The following is a 23,648-nucleotide window of genomic DNA, read 5'->3' as shown; positions in this document are numbered from 1 at the left end:
CAAGATTTGACTCATAAACCACTTGAGAGCCCATGAGTAGATCAACAGAACGAAGACCGTCATCCTCGACCTCGAGGGATAGTCTCGACGAGGACAGAAATGCATTAAAAATTAAGCATAGAAAACAACAGTTGTGCCACAATACCAAACTCCACATTGAGAAATGGGTGTGCTTGGCTCCGGCCGTACCTCGTCTCTTAACAGGTTTAGCTGAGAAAAAAATAGTGATAAGATCTCAACAGTAAAAACTGCCATGCCGTATCCTACCCCGCCGTTATCAATACTCTTCGGAGATTGTCTGCCTGGAGTAGGTGGTCACATAAACACGACCCCTGATATTCACCAGCTGCTCATACTTTGATCCACAAGCTGATGGCTTCACTTAACACTTATTCGGGCCTAAGCAGGAGCTACATCTTGCTCAAAGCTGACCTGCAAGCTGGAGGAGGGAAAGAGCACCTTAAACCTCTTTTGGTCGAGATGTATGTCCACCCTACCACCCAAAGTAAAAATATGACAGTAGCATTCAACTCTTTCGCCGTACCCGTATTAACTTATTCATTTGGTAGAATATCTTGGTTCGAAACCGATCTGGAAAAGTTATGAAGAAAAATAAGATCTGAAATGACAAATCTCCGAAAACAATACGAATGCTTGAACGAACTTACACGAACACTACCTTGGACAGAATGAGGAAGAGTAATAACAGACATTAAAATACAGAACAATTAGATATAACTTTTAAGGATACACTTTCATCAACGAAAAGAGGATTCAGCACTCCACGCTAGCATATGCAATACTGATAAGTAGTACAAACAACTAAACTTCAAGGAAAACACAACCCAGAAAGATAGGGAAATTATCAGCACAGAAAAAAAGGTTAACCAGTTGAAGAGCATGAACCTCCATGAAACACTTATCACGATCGGAGCAGAAAAGACGTCGACAAAGATTCGTCGAATGCCTGGCTGGAAGTTGAAGACCGCTTCCCAGAAACAGAGGAGTTCTTTCTGGCATAAATGCCAACTATGCCAAGAGAAACCAGGAATATTCTAGCACTTTACAGGTTTCTGCAGCAGTTTAACTCAGTCTTACCCAGGCACAATCAACTGGCAAACATCATTCACCAAAATCTCACTCTACAAACCAAACTCATAAAAGACACTGTACCTTACCATAAATGCAAACCTGATTCAGTTTTAGAGTTGGAACCCTTCAAGTTATATTATGACCGAAAAGAGAAAATCTGCAGATGCTGGAAATCAAAGTAATACACAAAAATGCTGATGAAGGGTCCCAACTGTTTACTCTTTTCGAAAGATGGTGCCCGGCCTGTTGAGTTACTCCAGCATTTTATGTGTATTATTATATGCTGACCGATCCTTTATTACTGATAGGCCGATCCTTAATAACAGACTGGATGCAATATTATAGGACAAATAAACAAATGAGCCATTCCAAGCTAATATAACATACAGAAATTAGTAAGTGAAAATCATGAGACTTTTGCTGAAGTCAAAGAGAAAAATGTAAGTCTATAGAACATGAACATGGTATACTAAACACAACATTGAGAAATAGGCGTGCTTGACTATGCCCGTACCTTATATTTTACCAGCATGAGCTGAGAAAATAATAAAAGTGAGCAGATCTCGATAGTAAAACTGTCCCAATAGTAATATCTGCAGCTATCCAATCCCACAGTCACAACACAATAGGATTAACCAATTAGGCCTAGATAGAAATATTTTATAAATCCCCAGAAAGCGACAATACAAAATACCTCTAGAAATTTCCTGACAATTGAGAAATAAATGTGCCTGGCTATGTCCGTATCTCAGGTTTTACCAGTTTGAGCTTGGAAAAAATAGAGCAACAATAATAGTATAAGCAATTTACACAGAGACGCCACTAATAGTGGGAACACGTGTTCCAGGCCTTCAAACATCCCCCCTCCCACCCCGTCAGGAGTTCAGTCTAATTCGGCCCACTTCCCAGTCACAACTAATCTCTGCGACATCTCTTCTAAACCCATTGGCTGCAGTTATAACACAGAGCCTCAAAAATGTACGGCGGTAACCATTCATAGGTATATGGATATGCCAGGAAAAAGCGAACCCTCACCTGACCTACGCTCTTTAGGTTAGAGATCCAAGTCAAAATGAAGATAACCAGGAAGACAAAGAGCCCAAGAAAGATCGCTCTGGGAAGACACCAGCCCAGAGAAAGAGAATTGTTGCTTGGTGAAACGAAAGCCTCCAACTACGTTTCAATCTGGCTTTCATTTGGCTGTCATGCGAATCACTCGAAACAGATATACACTAGTTCTAAAGAGGAAGCAATTTAAACGTACACTGTGATTTTCGTTTGTATTCATTGGTTAAGGTATCTGAACAATATCTAACGGGAGTCCAGAAAGCAAATCGACGTTAATCTGGTCAAATTCGGAAGACTTATCCTGTATTCATTAAAAGGATGTTTAGCCGGCAAATTAGTTTATCTATCTATTCACAGTTAATCACTAATTGTGAGGTTTGCTTGCCATTTCGGACAGGGCTCACCAAGGATTCTGTTCTGGGTGTCACCTGGTTCGGATATGGCCCAAGTGCGGAGTGAGAGACACTGAAGCAGGTCGATAGCTCACAGACTTTAATGCGAACAATGTTAAAGGGAAAAGAAATCAAAAAAACGCTAGACCAAACGGGGCCGTTGTCTAAAACACTCAAATGGAAAGCGAAGCCTACACTGCGTCTGAAAAGAGCAACTAAGAATTAAACGAATACCGCCAGCTTTCAGAGTCGGTTGACTCGACAGTACAGTTTCTCAGGCCTAAGGTAGAAGGAGATGAGTTATAAAACTCACTTGCAGTTCAACTGTTTGCGTGATTATGCAGAAAGTTTGAAGTTAATAACTTATCTCCTTCTACCTTAGGCTAGGAATTTATCAATCAGCCCTGCTGTGGCCACTCTCTCGAGGTCCAAAGAAGGGATCGGTATGCTCCACGACCGCTGTAGAAGGGGACTATGTTGAAAAATAAATGTACTAGGTTTTCTAAAATTGACTCCTTCTACCTTAGGCTACGAACTTATCAATCACCCCTGTATATAGCTGCTCTCAGGGCCCTTTTAATCTTACAGTTGCTGAACACATCCCAGAAGAATTCAAGTTCTTCCGATCCTATGTCACATCTTTCTACTGATTTGATACCATTGTTTACAAGCTGAGCCACGTCACCTCCTCTGCCTACATTCTTATCCCTCCGATACAACGTGTAAGCCTGGACATTCATCTCCCAACTACAACCATTCCTCTGCCACGATTTCAGTGATGGCCACAATATCATACTTGACGGTCTGCAATAGTGCACCAAGATCATCCACCTTATTTCTTATCCTCCGTGCATTGTGCTCCAGTGAATCCTGGATATTTCATACCATTCACTGTATGCCTAAAACTCACTAGAGGCTGCTGGCTGATTAGGCGAATATTATTTTTCTCGGAATAAACTTTACCCGTAAATAAAAAAAATAGAAAACCGTCAAATACCTTTCCATGCACACATTCCTAATCAATGTTTTCAGTAGTGTTCTATTACATTTCCTTAAAACCAATTAGACTGTGGGCCCTGATGTGGCCCCCTGGGGGTGGTACACTATTAAAACGTGAGAGGTTTACTTATCCAATCCGGGTCCTCTCTCCAGTAGCGGTGGAACCTTACAGTGCCGTCCTCCCCTTCCGAGCCCTTGTGGTAACTGCTCCATATTCAGTGTGTCACTTAGCATGTACCTCTGCAACCCCGAATGCACCAGCTCATTATTCGCGACTTACTGGGACTGAGTTAATTTCATGGACGCATTTGAACACCAGCATCTTCTGGGTCCGAGGGGACAGACTAGACGAAACAAGGATGGTAGATTTAATCCTGAATCATCAGTAACTAGGTGGGATCTACGCGAGGCAACCATGGATTCCATTTTTAAACGTTTGCAGATTTACTTATTTCAGTAAATTTGAAAGCCATACTTGGTGAGAGGGCATTTTACCTTGCGTCTTCGTGGCATCTATCCTACAACTTCCTCATTTTCCCCAGAATCTCAGCCATTGCTGCCCTGCTGGCATCCCTGCCGGCATCTCCTTCCAACTTCCTTCGGTCAACTCCTCTCTCATACCATTGACATTTCCTTTACTCCACTGAAATAGTGTTACGTCAGACCTTACTTTCTACCTATCAAATTTTAATTTGATTTCAATCATATTGTGATATCTGTCTTCTAAGGATTCCTTTACCTTAAGCTCCCTTTTCACCTCCGGTTCATTACATAACACCCAATCCAGGAAAGCTGATCCCTTCGAAGGCTCAACAGCAAACGCTCTAAAACGTCATCTCCTATGCATGCAATAAATTATCTCTTTTAAGAACCATTACCAACTTGATTTTCCCAATCGATGTGCATATTGAAATCTCTCACGGTTATTACTTTTGACACGCCTTTTCGATTTCTCGTTGTAATCTGTGGTCCACATCCCAGCTAATGTTGGGAGGCCTTGTATATAACTGCCATTAGGGTCCTTTTGCCCTTACAGTTATTTAACACATCCCACAAGGATTCAACATCTTCCGATCCTATGTCACATCTTTCTACTGATTTGGTGCCATTCTTTACAAGTGGAACCACAACACCTCCTCTGCCTACTTTCCTATCCCTCCGATACACGTGTAACCTTGACATTCAGCTCCCAACTACGACATTCTTTCAGCCACGATTTCAGTGATAACCTCAACATCATACCTGACAATCTGTGATCGTGCAACAAGATCATCCACCTTATTTCTTATCCTCCGTGCATTGTGCCCAGTGACTCCGTGTGTTAGATCTGGATATTTCAATACAATTTACTATATGCCTACAGCTCACCAGAGATTGCTTGTTAATTAGGCGAACATTATTTTTATCAAAATAAACTTTACCCGTAAATAAAAAAATATAAAGAATAAACTGGCCAATACATTTTCATTCTTACATTCCTTATCAGTGTTTTAAGTACTGCTCTATTTCATTCCTTTAAAACCAATTGGACTGTGGGCATTTATGTGGCCCCCTGGGTGTGGTATACCACTAAAAAAGTGAAGGGCTTACTCATCCAGTCCGGGCCCTCTCTCCAGTGGCGGTAGAACCCTACAGTGCGGTCCTCCCTTTCCGAGCCCTTGTAGTAACTGCTCCAACTTCAGTGTGTCACTTAGCACGTACCCGTACAACCCGGAATGCACCAGCCCATTGTCCCCGACGTTACTGTAACTGAGTTAATTTCACGGGAGCATTTGAACACCAGCGATATCTTTCTGGGTCCGAGGTGACAGAATAGATGAAGAAAGAATGTCAGATTTACTCCTGGTTCATCAGTAAACTAGGTGTGATCTACGCGAGGCAACCATGGATACTAGTTTTAAACGTGTTCAGACTTGTTTATTTCAGTAAGTTTTAAATCCACAGCTGGCCAGAGGGGATTCGAACTCCCGTCTTCGGGGCGGTGGTCGGGCCTGGTAGCTCTCAGGAACAGATCTAATCACGTGGCACTCTCTTGGCTTCATCTGATCATCTGGACCACCCCTCCGATAGCCTGCTCCAATCACTCCCATCCCACTGCCATCAGGACGACCGCGTGTTCCCACCTCCGAAACCACCGGATCTCCCCATCTCATCCCGCCACGCCCCTCCTGACAAACTTCAACCATCCCCTGCCCTCATATCTCCTGACGCCTGTCACTACAAGAACTTTATCTCGTGTTTCACTTAGGGTAAAGTCTGAAAGCAGCAAGTTACCAACGGCGAAATCCTTACTGGATATTTTAAGTAAATTTTTCGCAGGGAAAGAGAACACATTGCACCCGCGCAGTTAGCTTCTTTCTCGCGCAAACAGTTACAGCGGTTAGACGTTTCCGTTGAGTCGTACACTTCAGGGAAACGGTCTGAAAAGGGCTCAGCGGGGTCTCACCAGTATGCAGAACGGGGAGTCACCTCCTCCTATTCGGGACTACTCGTCCCGCGGGGATCGTGGCGTTTCATGGTGCCTGTTGGGAACGGCTTTACGGATCAAAGTGGCCAACTGCGCGCTCACCGCCTCTGTGTCACTGGGAATCAGTCGCCGCCTTCTGGAAGAGGGCTGATTGGAGGAAATGTAAAGACGGGGCCCCTTGTTTTCCTAGGAGCTGCCGGAAAAGAAAGCAGCCGCTTAAAGGGGCAGCGTCCCTCCTCCATCGCAGCCGCTGCAAACGACAGGATTGACTGCTGCGGTTCTAGGGGACAACGAGCACTTCTTTAGAAATCCGGTCGCCAGAATTTTAAAGGGTCTGTACACTCTGTCTGAATTCCAACCCGATTCAACAGTACCGTGTTGCCACTCCGGGAAACCTCTCCTTCCCATTAAAGGGGCAGGGTCCTCTTTCATCTGGTCCCTCATACTCCGGTGGATGGCCTCCTGCAAAGGGAGAACGACCTACCACAATCGCCCAGATGGCGACTGAAGAGAGATCCGAAGCAATTCACAAAGGAACTGGAGGAACTCAGCGGCCCAGGAAGTATCTGTGGAGGGAAGTGGACAGTGGACATTTCGTGTCGATACCCTTTATCTGTGCTACCAATGAAGACAGATCGTCCCCGAAATATACAGTTCCCAGTTTCCCATGTTAACCTGATGTTATTACAATAAATAAAGGTGTTATTAAAATATTGGCAACAGTATTAGTTTACTATTGTGACATGTACCAAGAAATCGTTGAAAGCTTGACCTGTGTACTCTTTAGACAGATCAAATCACTACACAATGCACTAAGGTAGTACGAGGTACACTTACAATGTAGAATAAAGTGTAGCAGCTACAGAGAAAGCGCAGTGCGGGTAAACAATGAAGTGCAAATAATATCCAGCTAGCCAGAAGTCCATACATACAAGAAGTCGGTACAGGAGTCTCATAACAGTGGATACAAGCTGCCCTTGGGCCTGGTGGTACGTGCTTTCATGGCTTTTGTATCTTCTGCCCGTTGGGAAAGCGAAGAAGAGAGAGTCTCCGGGGTGGGTGGGGTCTTTCAATATGTTTACTGAGGGTGGTTTCCGTGGTATGCTGAGCTCTGTTCACAATTCTCTGCAGTTTCTCCTGGCTCTGGTTATAGCATCCGCCATAGACCTGTTTCGGCGGTAGGCGAATTGCAGCGGGTGGAGGTTTTCCGGATAGCTGGATTGGATACGGGCCATGAAGAGGCTGTTGGAGCTTTTCATGATGCCAGATGTCAAATCCACAGTGCGTTGTTTTTAAGGCTCGTCATTTCAAGTACTTAAGTACTGGACTGATAGTGGTCTACTTAAAGGAGGAGGGAACTAAACCAATGCAGGGAGAGGTTGAATTTTCCTGTCATTTGATCCCTATAGAAACTAACGTCGTGGCCAAATACACAATCCGGGTCCAATTCAATCGATATGAACTAGAAAGAACTTAAAAGGATGTTGCATTGTCTTGAGGACTCGGGTTACAAAGTTACTTGAGTAGGGTAGGACAGTTTTCTGGAATGTTAGAAATTGAAAAGTGACCTGACAGGCATATAAGATCATGAGTGGCGAAGGCAAGGCGAAAACACACCGTCTTTTTTCCAGCTAACGGGCGCTAGGAAGAGGACATATGTTTAAGATCAGATGTGAGAGATTTAAAACGAGAATCAGGGTTGCTTTTTCACGCAAAGGGTGGTGCGTATTTGAAAGGAGCTGCCAGAAACTGTGTCAAGGCGCGTACATTAACAAAGTTTAAAATCCATCTAGAAAAGTAGAAGGATAGGAGAGAGCTACAGGTCTATGGGCCAAAAGCGGACAGATGGGACGGACGTGGAGCCGAAGGGCCGCTTTGAGCGCTGTATGACTGATATCACTGCTGATTCTGAGAAACAGACAGGAGGGTTTCTGGAGACCGAGTCCCAGTAAACAAAGATTCAAAACGGGGGACAAAGGAGCTTTGTGCAGGAGGTCGTTGTGACCAGGAATAAAAGCCCAAAAGCTCTGGAAATATTTAACAATCATAAGACAGGAAAAACAGCACAGGAACATGCCCTTCAGCCCACAATGTTTTTCGCCGAACACAGTGACAAATGAAACTAATTCTCGTTTGCTTCAACGTGATCTATGTCCTGTTATATTCATACTTTTGTAGTTTCTATAGTTTCTGTTCCGTGTGCAGGTCAGTGGGACTAGGCAGAAAATAGTTCGGCACAGCAAAGAAGGGCCAAAAGACCTGTTTCTGTGCTGTAGTTTCTATGGTTTCTATGGCTTCTATGGAACAGACCCTTAAACGCCTCTGTCATAAACACAAGAGGTCCTGGAGATTTTGAAAATCCAGAGCAACAGACACAAAATACTGGGCGAACTGAGCAGGCTAGACAGCATCTGTGGAAAGGAATAATAACCCATATTTTTCTCCTTTAACAGGCCTTTATACCGATCCCTGAGGGACACCACTTGTCACAAACCTCCATCACGAATGTGCGTGTGCGTGTGTGTGTGTGTGTGTGTGTGTGTGTGTGTGTTTATACACGTGTTTATGTGTGTATATGATGTGATATTTGATGAAAATAATAGAGCCACTTAGTGCAATCAAACACTCAGCATAATCGGTTTATTATTGTACCTAGGAACAGTGAAAAAATCCTTCTTTCCGTCCATTCCAGAGAGATGGTTTCATCACTTCAGTACAACTCCCATTGGTCACTGGCAGCTCACTCCATGTCAGCCTCCTCCCCCCACCCTCCTCAACATTTAGCTTCATTCCTCTCCTCCTTAACCTTCTGCTTAACTTCAACTTCTGTGCAAGTACTTCAACAAGCCGCGCTGCCCACTGTGCGGTGTTCAGGCGAGAAGTTAAACTGAAGCCCGCCTATTCATGGCCACTCCACTGAAACAAGAGAAAGTGATCCCTTTCCGTCCTTGGAGCCAATATCTATCAATCCAGACCAGACACCATTACGTGGCCGGTTTGTGGGAGCTTTCTGTGTAAAGATCGCACGGTGCCTTTGCAACTTTGCAACCTCGATTAGAAAAACACACTCCGTTGTGCATTAAACAACTCGGGCAGACAGAAGGCCTGAAACATGATAGAAACGTCCTTGGCCGCCTCCAACACAGCCATCGCCGCCTGGAAAAATCGCCAAAACCACTTCAGCAAACACTTTTAGATTTAAAATTAACTCCGACAAAATTAACCCACCCCTCTGTACATACTTCTCTGGCGTAAGATTTCCTGTACTAATTAGGCCTTCACGATAAATCTAACCAGGGTCCTGTCCATAGTCTCACACCCCAGGGTTAGCACGATGTAGAGTGCTTCGAGTGTGGTTAGACCGACGCGAGTAGACGTATATTTTTTTTATGTGTTTGCAAACCGCGTTCCATCTGCGTGTACCTGGCCCCGCGTAAACAGGAAACCCGCAGAACGCCTCTACCTTTTTCCAACACAACATAACATTTACTAATAAGCATTACGTTTGATTTTCATCAATTACAAAGGCTCTCACCCCTCCCTTGCACCGATCTTGCAAACCGATGAACACGCGTCTGCGATTAACACTCGGAGTTTAATTCGGTCACGAACAATGAGACGCTTCGCGGTCTTCGCGCTGTCTTACCTACTGCAAGGTAAGTGACCAGAATTTCGAGCAGAGAAGAGCTTGGGCAGCTGATTCAGAGGGAATGTTGATCGTTAGTTAACTGAAGTGATTTGGTAGAATAAATAAGGGGGTTGTAATACCGGAGGGCATGCAGTTAAGTTGAAAGGGGGTAGATTTGAAGATGTGAGGGGTAGATATTGTTGATGCCTGGAAAGTGCTGGGGTAGTGGCAGAGCCAGACACATTAAGAACTTTTAGAATACGTTTAGATAGGCGCATTGATGCAAGGAAAATGGCCGTTGTGTCGGCAGAAGAGATTAGATGGCCACTTGATTATTAATTTAATTGGCTCGACACAAAAGAGCCCGTTACTGCGCTGTATTCTATGTTGATATTTTTATTTAACCACCGATAGCCGATAATCAGAGAAAGTAGAAGGTAGAATTAGGAAGGTAGATTACTCGGGAGAGATGGTGCGGTAAATTTATTCCTACCCCACCAGGGAATGAAATAACTCGAATGATTTCCAAAGGAGTTTTAAGAAAGGAATTATGGGACTAGAGCAGCGGGTAGTACAACTAACTCTACAGACTGAGCATACTGCTCTTTCTGTGTTCCAAAGTTTCAATTTGCAAAAACATGGCGCGGTGTTGTAGTCGCTGTGTCATCCGCGAGAGGACAACATCTGTGATCAAATCTTCCTTTTTTTAGTTTGTGTGTCTCAGGCCGCCTTGTTCCAGTCTCCGCCGATTCAGACCGTCCGTGTCGGAGGTCGGGCCGTCCTGAACTGCAGCCGGGACCTCGGTGTGCTTGCTATTATAAACTGGTATAAACGGAGCGACCAAAGGCATCTGCAGTTCGTTGCCAGGATGGGCAGATTCTCGGAAGCAGAGGGGAGGTTCTCGGGGCAGGTGGACGAAAAATCGGGCACTTACTCCCTGGTGATAGAAAACGTTCAGCGAAATGATTCTGGGATCTATTTCTGCGCAGCCCAGTTCTATGGCGAGTTCGGCAATGGATCCAAACTAGTGGTAACAGGTAACTTGTCGTAACAAGTTCATACATTTCTTTTGATGCTGGGATCCTTTTTTAAAGTCCATCACCCCTATTGGGCATAGGCGCTGAAAGCAGTTCGCCAGAGTCTTCTATCCTGGGTCACTTTCAAATTGTCCCAGTGTGTAGCCCAAGGTCCTTCTTTTCCCAGGGAGCTTCTGTTTGCGTTACTGTAGCACTACGGGATGGGGTTGCGAATCCCATGTCCAGCCCTACTCCTTTCCTAGCCGGACTTAAGACTGTACACGGCGGCGTTTGCTGGGGCCCAGAGGGTACGTAGAAAGTACAATAAGTACGTTCAGAAATGAGACGGGGATTTGCGATGCTGTTGGAAGTGCGGAGATTAGGTTTGAGCTACAGAGCGATACTGATGAGGTTAATTCAGTTTAATTTAGAGATACAGCACGGCATCAGTCTCTTTCAATTACTCGTTAATTTTCACGTCTTTAGACTGTGGGAGGAAATCAGAGCACTCGGAGGAAATCCAGGCATTCTCGTGCTAACCCTTACAGGTAGCGACGGGGATTGAACCACAGTCTTACAGTTGGCTCACTAAAGAGTTGCCATAACCGCTACGCTACCGTGCCTCCCTTAAAGGTGGCCCGAACAATGGCAGATGAAGTTTAAATCTGAGAACTTCGAGGCGAAGTGTTTTGGAAGCTCGGGAACAGATATAATGAACGGCCGTAGCAAAGGAGACTTGGAGACGAGGTGGTGAAGCGAACATACCAAACCAAATATTTGTCTTCAATTGCCGTGGAATAGAATTTAAGAGAAAGGAAATGCGTATATTCAAACTGTGTAACACTTTAATCATACCAAAATTGGAGTCATGTGTTAAAATTGGAGCCTGGACGTTAAACTATAGCAGGGGCGCGATTGCGCTGGAGAGCATGCTGAGGATTCACCCTTCTGTCTCATCAGTTTAACGAAGTGTCAGCTGGGGAGTGGTTTTGGAATTGTGGCCGTGACTCCACATATTTCATAGAAACATACAACTTAGAAAATAGGTGCAGGAGTAGGCCATTCGGCCCTTCGAGCCTGCACCGCCATTTATTATGATCATGGCTGATCATCCAAGTCAGAACCCCGCCCCAGCCTTCCCTCCATACCCCCTGACCCCCGTAGCCACAAGGGCCATATCTAACTCCCTCTTAAATATAGCCAATGAACTGGCCTCAACAGTTTCCTGTGGCAGAGAATCCCACAGATTCACCACTCTCTGTGTGAAGAAGTTTTTCCTAATCTCGGTCCTAAAAGGCTTCCCCTCTATCCTCAAACTGTCAGAACCCTCGTTCTGGACTTCCCCAACATCGGGAACAATCTTCCTGCATCTAGCCTGTCCAATCCCTTTAGGATCTTATACGTTTCAATCAGATCCCCCCTCAATCTTCTAAATTCCAACGAGTACAAGCCCAATTCATCCAGTCGTTCTTCATATGAAAGTCCTGCCATCCCAGGAATCAATCTGGTGAACCTTCTTTGTACTCCCTCTATGGCAAAGATGTCTTTCCTAAGATTAGGGGACCAAAACTGCACAGAATACTCCAGGTGTGGTCTCACCAAGGCCTTGTACAACTGCAGTAGTACCTCCCTGCTCCTGTACTCGAATCCTTTCGCTATAAATGCCAGCATACCATTCGCCTTTTTCACCGCCTGCTGTACCTGCATGCCCACTTTCAATGACTGGTGTATAATGACACCCAGGTCTCGTTGCACCTCCCCTTTTCCTAATCGGCCACCATTCAGAATATAATCTGTTTTCCTATTTTTGCCACCAAAGTGGATAACTTCACATTTGTCCACATTAAATTGCATCTGTGGTTCGCATGAACCAGAAATAAGTATTAGACAGGACTTGGATAGAGTTGAATGGGAGGACCCGCTTGCCGGTATGTCCATATGCGTATAGAAGGAGAAATTGGAAGAGCTCAGGGCCAACATGTTCCTGTAAGGGTAAAAGGTACAGGTCATTATCTCAGAGAACCATGGACGACAAGGATTTTGAGGATGGATAAAGAGTAAAAAAAATGAAACAGATGGTATGTATAGAAAGTTAAAGACGAGCGAAGCCCTTCCGGGTGTGAAAACGCAAGGCGATGCTTAAAAGGCAGATTAAGAAAAGTCACAAAATATCACTGGCAAGCAGATAAATTTTATCTGCAAGCCACCTAAAAGTGTATGAAGGGCGCAAGATCATCCAAGGAAACATTAGAGCCCATTACGAGCAAAGGGGGAATCTGTCGTTGGAGCTAGAAGATATTGGAGTCGTCCTAAATAAGCACGCTTCATCAAAATTCACAAAGTAAGTGCACCTTGTAGATGAATATTTCAATGAAGAGAAAGGTGAATTTTGGTTTAAATCTCAATAAATGAAGAAAATGTGTTTGAAGCCGTAGCGGCTTTAACAGTCGAAAATCACCGGATGTATCCTAGGCTTCTGTGACAAGCAGACTGTGAGATTGCTGGGTCTTCAAGTGAGAAATTGTAATTACTCGCTGGATACATGTGAGGTTCCTGGATGGTAGGAATTGAAATACCAGGGAGAAGACTGGCCATTATAGACCTATGAGTCTAACATCAGTCGTAGCGATCTTAAAGGACTGAACTCCGAGGGACAGGGTTAATAATATCTTGGAGTGACAAGGTCTAATCAGAGAAAGCCAAGCTGGCTGTGTCAATAGCTGAGCATGTCTGAGCAACCTGATCGAAATTCCTGAAGAGCTGGCCGAGTCTATGATTGAGAACAGAGCAATCAATGTATGCTTTACATGCACTTCAGTGAGGCCTCTGACAAATTCCCACAGAAACATGGACCAGGGCAATTTGTCAAATGATTCCGCATGGGACTGGCAACAAGGGGCAAGGGAAGGTTGGATACATGTTACTAGCGGTGTTCCCCAAGAATAGGTGGAGAAAAGGTTCTCCAAGTACCTTTGCTATTTGAAATATTCTTGAATAGCTTAGATTTTGATATAAGAAGCAAGATCAGTAAATTTGTGGAGAAGACAAAGAATGGCGAAATAGTGGATAGTACGGATAGTGTGAAAGTTAGTCTATGTCGGAGGGGTGATACCGAAGTGTTGTTGAAATGGATTATAAATGTTAACACAGAATAACGCGAGGGGCTGCGGTCTGGGAGGATTAATGACGAAAGGACCTCTGAAATGTGGAGGTTGAGGAACAGAAGGACCCTGGATTACAAGATCCAGTGATCCTGCAAGGTGGCATCGCACGTACATACTGTGATTATGAAGGCAAATGGATATTGGCCTTTCATTAGTCAGGTTATTGAATAGCGAGGCAGGGAGGTTATAGATCAACTTCATAACACAAAGTAAACAGCAGGAGGCCCTTCCACACATTTGAGGTAGACAGACAAGAGAGCATAGATTTAGTTTAAGGCAGAAGAGTTTCGGGGGGATCTGAAGAGGACCAACTGTGCGTATGTCCTAGAATGGTTGCAGCAGATTTGCTGACAGCATCTAAGAGGTGTCTGGATGCGTTCATTGCTGAGTTAGAGAGAAGGGTATTGGCTAAGTCTAGGAAGATGGGATTAATGTGAATTGGTGCCCACTGGTCGATATGATGAGCTGTACTGTCTGCTTCCCTGATGTGGGTCTCTGTCACAACGATGTCGTTTCGTTTGCGAGGATCGGTTGTGTGCATTGCTTTACTTTTCTTGGGGTGGAGACAGTAAGCTGATAGAAATGTAGAACATTAGCTGAGCCTAATCACGGAACAATATACAATGACCAATTAACTTATTAATCGGTACGCCTTTGGACTGTGCGAGGAAACCGGAGCATTCTGAGGAAACACACGCTTTCCACGGGGAATGGCGTTTCAAGGCTTGAAGAAAGATATATCCGTACGAGGGGCGTTGGGATCTCACTCCCTGACGGGTAGCAATGCAACTACTCGTGCAGTTATGTAGACGAACTATCACAGAGAGACGGCCTTGTAAACTAGGATTAACACAGATATGTACTTGACCGCCAGCACGGAGAAGATGGCCAGAATAGCCTGTTTTTGAAACCGTGATTAAAATGGGCCATGCAATTAATACAGCGGTGTTGTGTTTTCCACATTCAGCCCAGCCTCCCACGATATACCTGTTAGCGCCACAAGCCGATGAAATTCCCCGGATGCAACTGGTGACCTTCGTGTGTTTGGTGAGAGGCGTGTCTTCCGATTCCCTGAACATCCGCTGGAACATATCGGGAAATACCATAGAAGGTCTCGTTGATCCCCCGATATTTGATCCGGACGGAGGTTACAGCGTTAGCAGCCGCTTCCAGATCCCGGCGGAAAGTTGGCGTAGCGGCGCCGTCTGCAATTGCGTCACTGGACATCTGGTCAGTGACAGTGTCTCCGCTCAGAAAGGTATAGTAGAAACTAGTGATTCCCTTCAGCTTTATGACGCGAGGCCATTAGGCCCTCTGTGTTTATGCCTAGTATCGAGCTAAATCCCTCTCTCCAGCCCTGTCTCCGTGGCCCTAATGGCACAACTGTCGCGTTCAAGCACTGCGTAAATGTGAGCAGAGCTTCTCCCCGCTCCCCACCGATCATTGAAACTCTCACGGCTCTCCGGGTGAAGCCCTTTCCCTCAGTTCCTTTATCATCACTCCAAACTTACTTTAAATGGGCACGTCTTGGTTTGGCCGCTCTGCTGAGGGAAATGCTCAGAATCAGAATCAGAATCAGATTAATTATCATTGACTTTTTATTCATGATAATTAATTTTTATTTCCTCAAAATACAAAGTACATTTATTATCAAAGTAATATATGTCACGATATACTGCATTGAGATCACAGACATTCACAGTAGAACAAGAAAGAAATACAGCAGAATTTGTGAAAAACTATGAATAACGAGGACTGACAAACAACCGATGTACAAACGAAGTCAAATTGTACAAATAATAAATAAGTTGATAAATAATACTGAGTTGTAGAGCCCTTGAAAGTACTCATCTCCCGACACACGACTCCGATACATTTTGGACAGATAAGCTTTAATTTTTACATGTACATGGAAAAATATAGTGAGCTGCATCTTTTCCGTCTAATCAAATCAGCGAGGTGTGCTGGGGCAGCCCGTAAGTGCCGCCACGCTTCCGGCGGCAGTATAGCATGCCCGTAACTCACTATCATAAACCCTACGTCCTTGGAATGTGGGGGCAAACCGGAGAACCCGGAGGAAACCCACAGGGTTACCGGGAGAATGTACAATCTCTTTACAAAGCAGCAAGAATCGAGCCTCGATCTTTCAGCCGGCACCGTAAGTCGTTTCGCTAACCGATACGTTACCGCAAGACCCTATAAATTTCCCCATAGTCACCTCAGAATTTATACAATGGGGGAAACCGGTTACAAGACACGCAGTCCTTCATTCAGCTCATCACAAGACATAAGCAGTTCAGGCCCGAAAATGACGCATTCACCGCCGACTCTCTGTTGGTTAACCATTCCCCTCTCCAGGCCAATACACTGCTTCGCAACGCTAGGCGCGCTTAACTTGTGAGCTACCTGTGACAGATGGAAATTTCTGAACATGCGCGATCCTATAGGTTCCAGTTCGCCTTTACCCATCATATTTGCTATGATCTCAAAAGTTAGTAAATTTCAAACTGAGACCAAGTAACCGCCCTGGCCTGGATGTATATCTCTATGTGCCCTTTGAAAGGAGCTCTTGCACGATTTAGATAGGTAAATGGATGAAAAGAAAATGGAGGACAATGTAGAAGGGGAGGATTACACTGATTTTAGGGTAAAAAGGTCGGCACAACATCGTTATGCCTCTACGGTGCTGGACAGATTTCCTTTCCGTGATCTATTCATCTCAAAATCTAGTCGCCACGGCTCTTGCATCTTGTTTTCACCTGCACTGCGCCTTCTCTGTAACTGCAATTCACCAATTTCTCGTTTTGTGCTACTCGGTGTTTTATGTGCCGTATGATCTGTCTGGATGGCAAACTTTTCACTGCATCTCGGTTTATGTGATAATAATAAACCTGATACTAATTGCTATAAATTTCCAAGATTTATTACATTCCAAATTAGACCCCAGTTACAAAGGTTGCAAAGTAAAGTGACCCATCAGATCACTTTCTATGACATCCCCTCAGACTCTGACAATCCTCAATCCAGTGCTTGTTATTGGCGGAATCAGATCTCGAGACACCCTGCACCAGACCTCTGATCTTTGTATCCCCTTTAACCTTACCACATAGAAACGGAAATCATACTTGCTTTGATTCTTTGTTGCCTCATAGTTACCAGCAAGCCCTTCCTAACTGTGAGGCAGCGGGAATATCTGGTGGAATGCCACTTGATCACGCGGAAACGTGAACACTTCACAGAGAGGACATTCAAGAGCTGCATCGAAACCGTGTCCCTAGAGTCACGAGCTACTTTTACAGTAGAGTGGAGCGAGCATATCTGAGACAGAGTGACACACACCGAATGACACTGGCCAGTACTCGAAGGATAATCAGAGACTGCCCTCCCCAGCCCTGAAAGAAGTGTTGTAGTAAGGCGCGTTAAAGTTATCGGTATCAACCTAGCGTCAGACTACAGCAGAAGTGGAAGAACATGTAAATGCCACCGGGACCCAAGTACCAGTATGGGGTTGTAAGGCCGAATGGTCAGTTCCTGTGACGAGTAGAGAGCCATTTAGATAGACTGTTGTAGAGATCTAAGGTCAGTATTTTCAGAAGGAACGAGAGATTAGAGTATAAGACCACAAGACATAGTATTATTCAGCTCATCGAGTCTGTTCCGCTATTCCATCGGCGCTGCTTCACTATCCCCCTCAAACTTATTCTCCTCCCTTTCCCCGAAACCTCTGACGTTCTTGCTGATCAAGAAACCATCAATCTCCGCTTTAAATATATTAATTGTAAACTCAGCTAGCTCCATCATGGCCAACACTGTCCTCAGTATCCAGGACACCTTCAAAAGGCCATGCTTCAAAAAGGACATCTATCATTATGGACTCCATCACCCAGGACATGTCCTCTACGCATTGGTTCAATCAAGATGGAAATATAAGAGTCTGAAAACACACACTCAAAGTTTTAGGATTAACTTCTTCCCCTCCGCCATCAGATATCTGAACGGACAATTAACCCATGGAGACTACCACACGATTTTCATTCCAGGACGAGGAAGATGTCCTCCTTTTTTAAAGAAAAGGGCTTACCTTCCTCCACCAACAACTCTGCTCTCAAATGCATCTCCCCCATTTCACGCACATATGCTCTCACTCCATCCTCCCGCCACCCCACTAGGAATAGGGTTCCCCTTGTCCTCACCTACCACGCCACCAGCCTCCAGGTCCAACATATTATACTCCGTAACTTTCGCCACCTCCAACGGCATCCCACCACTAAGCACATCTTTCCCTACCCCCCTGTCTCTACTTTCTGCAGGGATCGCTCCCTACCCGACTCCCTTGTCCATTCGTTCCCCCCATCGCTCTCCACCGATCTCCCTCCTGGCACTTATCCTTGTAAACGGAATAAGTGATACATATGCCCTTACTCTTCCTCCCTTTCCACCATTCAGGGCCCCAGACAGTCCTTCCAGGTGAGGCGACACTTCACCTGTGAGTCGGCTGAGGTATTATACTGCGTCCGGTGCTCCCGATGTGGCTTTCTATATATTGGCGAGACCCGACGGAGACTGGGAGATCGTTTCGCTGAACACCTATGCTCTGTCCGCCAGAGAAATTAGGATCTCCCAGTTGCCACACATTTTAATTCCACGTCCCATTCCCATTCCGATATGCCTATTCACGGCCTCCTCTACTGTAAAGATGAAGCCACACTCAAGTTGGAGGAACAACACCTTATTTTCCGTCTGGGTAGCCTCAAACCTGATGGTATAAACATTGAATTCTCAAACTTCCACTAATGCCCCACCTCCCCCTCGTACCCCATCCGTTATTTATTTATATACACATATTCTCTCTCTCTCTCTCTCTCTCTCTCTCTCTCTCTCTCTCTCTCTCTCTCTCTCTCTCCCTCTCTCGCTCTCTTCTCCTTTTTCTCCCTCTGTCCCTCTCATGATACCCCTTGCCCATCCTCTGGGTTTCCCCCCTCCCCCTTTTCTTTTTACCTGGGCCTCCTGTCCCATGATCCTCTCATATCCCTTTTGCCAATCAACTGTCCAGCTCTTGGCTCCATCCCTCCCCCTCCTGTCTTCTCCTATCATTTTGTATCTCCCCCTCCTCCTCCCACTTTCAAATCTCTTACTAGCTCTTCTTTATTAGTCGTGACGAAGGGTCTCGGCCCGAAACGTCGACGGTACCTCTTCCTAGAGATGCTGCCTGGCCTGCTGTGTTCACCAGCAGGTTTGATGTGTGTTGCTCACGATTTCCCTCTCTTTTTGCACTGCGTATTTAATTTGCAGACAGACAAACAGATAGACACATGCATACACTTTCTATTGTAATTTATAATTCGATTATTACGTATTGCAATACTGTATACTACTACAGCAAAACAGCAAGTTTCACGACAAGTACCTGATTCTGATTCTGATAATAACTTGAATTTATGTACTATCTGTTGGCACACAGGCCAACAAATGCAGATTGGAACTGATAGTAAATTACTTTCAATTGAAAGTCGATTCTATGTTCTTCAGATAGACTGCAGCTCCAACTCTGTCATGAGCTTTTAATTGGCCTGGCGGCGACCCTCGTGTTCCTTGCTATAGGGGCGACAACTGTGGCCATTAGGAAGTATCGGAAGGAACGCGAACCAGGTAACGTGCTGGCCTTAACCTTATCATGACCTGAACTTCTCGCCAAACGGTGAAAAATCCCTTTGAAGAAAAACTCACATCTAAACATCTCTTTCAATCAGTAAAAGGAGAAACGGCAAGCAAAAGCACCATCACCCGGCGAAAGGATCGAGAACGTGATGTAAGTACACTCAATTTCACGCACACCTGTACTCCTACTCGTTAATGTGATACCCTGGTGTTTTCACGCACACCAGACTCTAGAACTTACAGAGGCTGGTCTGAAAAAAAAACAGACAACATCCGGTGAACGGCAGTGATTTGGACGAAAAGGACTTGTTAATGAGAGTGGCTGGAGGAGAATGGGCAGACTGGTTCAAGCCGACAGGAAGGCGGAAGTAACTTAAATCATCACGTGTTACGACAGTGGTGACAGAAGAGCGTCTCTGAGCGCTCAAAGCTTCGAACTTTGAAATGAATGGGCTACAACAGCAGAATACCACACCGGGCTCCACTCCTGTACCCGATAATACTATTTACAAGCAGGGAATTACTTTGCGCTTAGAATAGTACAACACGGGAACAGGTCCTTTAGCCTACGACGTGCTATTGAACGAATTGAAGTCGTAATCAAATACCCAACTGCACTAATCACTTCCGCTTGAAGAATATCCATATTCTTCAATTTCCAGCACATCTATATACCTAAAGCCTCTAGAACGGCTCTGTCATATTTGCCTCCACCAGAACCTTGGGCAGCGAATTCCGAGCTTCTACCATTCTCTGTGATAAAAAAGGGACCCGCACGTCTCCTTTGAACTTACCCCAGTTTACCTTAAACGCATGCCACGTTTCAACAATGTGGAAAAGCGATACTGGCCACTTTTTCTATCTGTGCCTCCTATAGTATGTAGATCTCTGTCAAATAGCCCCTCAGTCTCAGGGGTTCCAGAGAAAACAACCCAAGTTTGCTCAGGTTCAAGTTCAAGTTCAGTTTATTGTCATGTATATCGCCAAACGAAACAACGTTCCTCCGGACCAAGTTGCACAACACAGTACGTATAACTTACACACCACACATTAAGTAATATAAACATAATAACCACAAATAAATTAGCAAATAATACGATGCATACGGCACAAGTCAAAGGTAAACAGTACAACGCTATTGGCACTTCATACGTGCTTAGACGTGGGTGGTGGCAGGGAGTTTCGTAGTCATATGGCCAGTGGGATGAAGCTGTTTCCCACCCCAAAATTTCTTCTTTCAAAGCTCCAATACCACCTGCCTGATGGTACGAGATAAGAAAGGTTGTTGGAGGAATGGGAGGGATTATTGACAATGCTAAGAATTTGTACGTAGGGACAATCTATCCTTATAGCAGATGCTTTCCATTCCAGACAGCATCTCAGAAAACTTCTTCTGCACTTTTTCCGAAGCCTTAACATCCTTCCTATAATGTAGCTGGCCAAAATTGAATACAATACTGTCTGGAAAGTCTAACTGCTGTTTCTATTAATCTCCAACATAATTTACCGACTCCAGAACTCATTTCCCTGACAGATAAAGGAAAGAATGCCATGTGCCTTCTGACCACCCTAACAAGCTGTGTCGTCACTTTCAGAGAGATACGGACTCAACTCCAAAATCCCTCTGTACGTCACGGGTGCTAAGGGTTTGTCATTAATAGTGTATCATCCCTTTATAATGCAACATTTCTCATTTGGTGGGAATAAACTTCTCTGTCATTTGTCCGTATCTGCAACTGATGTATCCTTTGGCCGCCTTCTATACTGTCCGCAACTTTGGTATCATCTGCAAACTTACTAACCCACCCATTTACATTTTCATCCAGGTCATTTATATATATCACATATAGCAGAGGTCACAGTACAGATCCCTACGGGACATAGCCCTCCAGCTAGAATAAGTCCCTTCGATTGGTACCCTTTGTCTTCTATGGGCAAACCTGTTCTGAATCCAAACGGCCAATTCATCACAGAACCCATGCGATCTTAATTTCCGACTGAGTCTCCCATTTGGGACCTTGTCAAACGCCTTATCCATGTGGACAAAATCCATAGCTCTCCCTACAAGAAATCACCATCATCACTTCGTCAAAATCCTTAATCAAGTTAGGCAGATACGACGTGACCCGCACAAAGACAGGTTTTCCAAATGCTCACATATCCGATTGTTAAGAATTATTTCCAGTAAATTCCCTACCATTGACGTGAGACTCGCCGGTTTATAATTCTCAAGATTATCCCTATTTCCTTTCAACAATAATGTAACAGTAGTTACGTAGCAGTTCTCTGAGACATAGCCTGTGGCTGGAGAGGACACTGAGATATTGGTCAACCCTCCAGCAATCTCATCTCTTACCCCTCTCAATAACCCGGCGTATATTCTATCAAGACACCCACTTAATGTTCCTTAAGAGGCACAGTGAAGCCTCATTCGTTTTTCCTTAATGCACAAGCAAATTCGTATCCTCCACATTGACCTCGCCACCTTCCACATCTTTCTCCTTGATGTTAAGCACTGAACCACATCCTTCACATCTATGCACATGTTCCCTCGTTTATCATTCAGTTGTCCTACCCGCTCCCAGTTATCGTCTTGCTCTTGATGTATGGATAGAACCCCCCGGAATTTCACTTCAATCCGACTTCCCAATGACCTTCCATGGTCTTTTCTGGCCTTCCTCACTGCTTCGAGTTAGCTTCTAGCTTCTTTATAATTCTTAAGGACGCTGATTAATTCCTTTTAGCTTTGCAAACCTTTTTTTTAAACCAGAAGATTCCCTTTCCTTCTGGACCAAATTCGCTGCCTGTCTCGATACTTGCGCCCAAACAGCTGCACCCAGTTGACGTCCCGTAGTTTCTGTCTAATATTCTCTACATTTACCCTGCTCGAATTTAATGGTATTTATAATAAATGTTCTCCCAGTGAAAGGTTAGTCACTAGGCCGAGCTCATTATCAAACTTCGCTTCAATTTCACCCCATCCTCTTTCTGGAACATCTGCACATTGATATAGAAACCATTTAGGATTCACCAAACAGATGTTGCACTGTATAAATATCTTTCATTAAGGATATCCCACTGGATATTAGGGAAGTTGAAGTTACCTGCAACAACCGTGTTGTTTTTAGACCTTTGTGTAAGATTCATTGTCTTAAAACAAATTACAGATACGACAATAGACAGAATGTAACACCAAACCATACACGATCATGTGACCCGTAGCTGGTCCTTCCCTGTCGGCGGGAGGTCTTTAAACGAGGAGCGGTCTGATTTCCAGATCCGCAGCAGGGAACGGAGACACTATTGCCGTTAGTCCGCAACAGCGGAGTGCGGGTATCTTGGGTAATCGTGTAGTTGCGGAACAAGAGAAAGAATACAACAGGGAATGGAATTGGACAGGGAATGTGAGGAGAATTCAGTTGCAGGGAACCAGCTTAAAAAAGGAGTTACAGATCGGCGAGGAGATAGAGATTGGAGTGGGCTGCATTGATAAAGGGGTTAAGGATTTGGACGAATTACACAGATAGCGAAAGGGTTAGAAGGGTGACACAGATAGAGGTTTTCAGAGCTGGAGGGGTCACACAGAGGGGTATACGAGCTGGAGGGGTCACTCGGAGTGTATACTGGCTGAAGGGGTCACACAAAGTGTATGCGGGCCGGAGGGGGGTCACACAGAGGGGTCTACGGGCTGGAGGGGTTACGCAAATAGACTGTCGTGCAGATGCCTAAACAGTTACACAGAGAGCAGTGCAGAGACTGAAGGGAGTTACATAGATAGGGAAGGGCATTGGTGATTTACATGGGGAGGCAGACAGGGACGATGTAAGGCCGAAAGATGCTGTACTTAAGGGACAACAAGACGTCCATGGGTTGTAGGATATTATGGATATATTAGGTCCAGGTCAAGATTGCACAGAGCAGGGACTGAGGAATAATATAGAAATCGGAAGGATATCACAGGGGTAGGTTCAGCGACCGAAAGAGAGGGCCCTGAGTTTTTTTTGTTGGTTGCAATCAGGGAACTTAAAGGTGAATGAAACTCTTTGCTCCATAATATCACATTCTGGAATTAACGCGTGATTAAGTTGCCCCACACACGCAACCTGGCGAGGAATAGTGCAGGGTGGGGATTGATACGGTAACCAATCTCATGTCATTCCCTTA

General features: G+C 44.8%; 1 protein-coding gene across 1 annotated transcript in view; it reads left to right on the top strand.

Moving 5' to 3' along the window:
• LOC134357996 (uncharacterized) overlaps positions 1 to 23,648 on the top strand; it is a 164,038-nt gene that overhangs the window by 60,812 nt on the left and 79,578 nt on the right. The window contains exons 7-11 of the mRNA XM_063069850.1: positions 5,871 to 6,295; positions 7,150 to 7,299; positions 9,546 to 9,674; positions 10,357 to 10,683; positions 14,794 to 15,084. Of these exons, the coding sequence (XP_062925920.1) occupies positions 5,871 to 6,295; positions 7,150 to 7,299; positions 9,546 to 9,674; positions 10,357 to 10,683; positions 14,794 to 15,084 (1,322 nt within the window). The remainder of the gene's footprint in view (positions 1 to 5,870; positions 6,296 to 7,149; positions 7,300 to 9,545; positions 9,675 to 10,356; positions 10,684 to 14,793; positions 15,085 to 23,648) is intronic.

This window comes from Mobula hypostoma, chromosome 2 (assembly GCF_963921235.1).
Source record: "Mobula hypostoma chromosome 2, sMobHyp1.1, whole genome shotgun sequence".
NCBI lineage: Eukaryota > Metazoa > Chordata > Chondrichthyes > Myliobatiformes > Myliobatidae > Mobula > Mobula hypostoma.
Note: the sequence above shows the minus strand (reverse complement) of the source record. Positions and strands in the feature narration are given on the sequence as shown.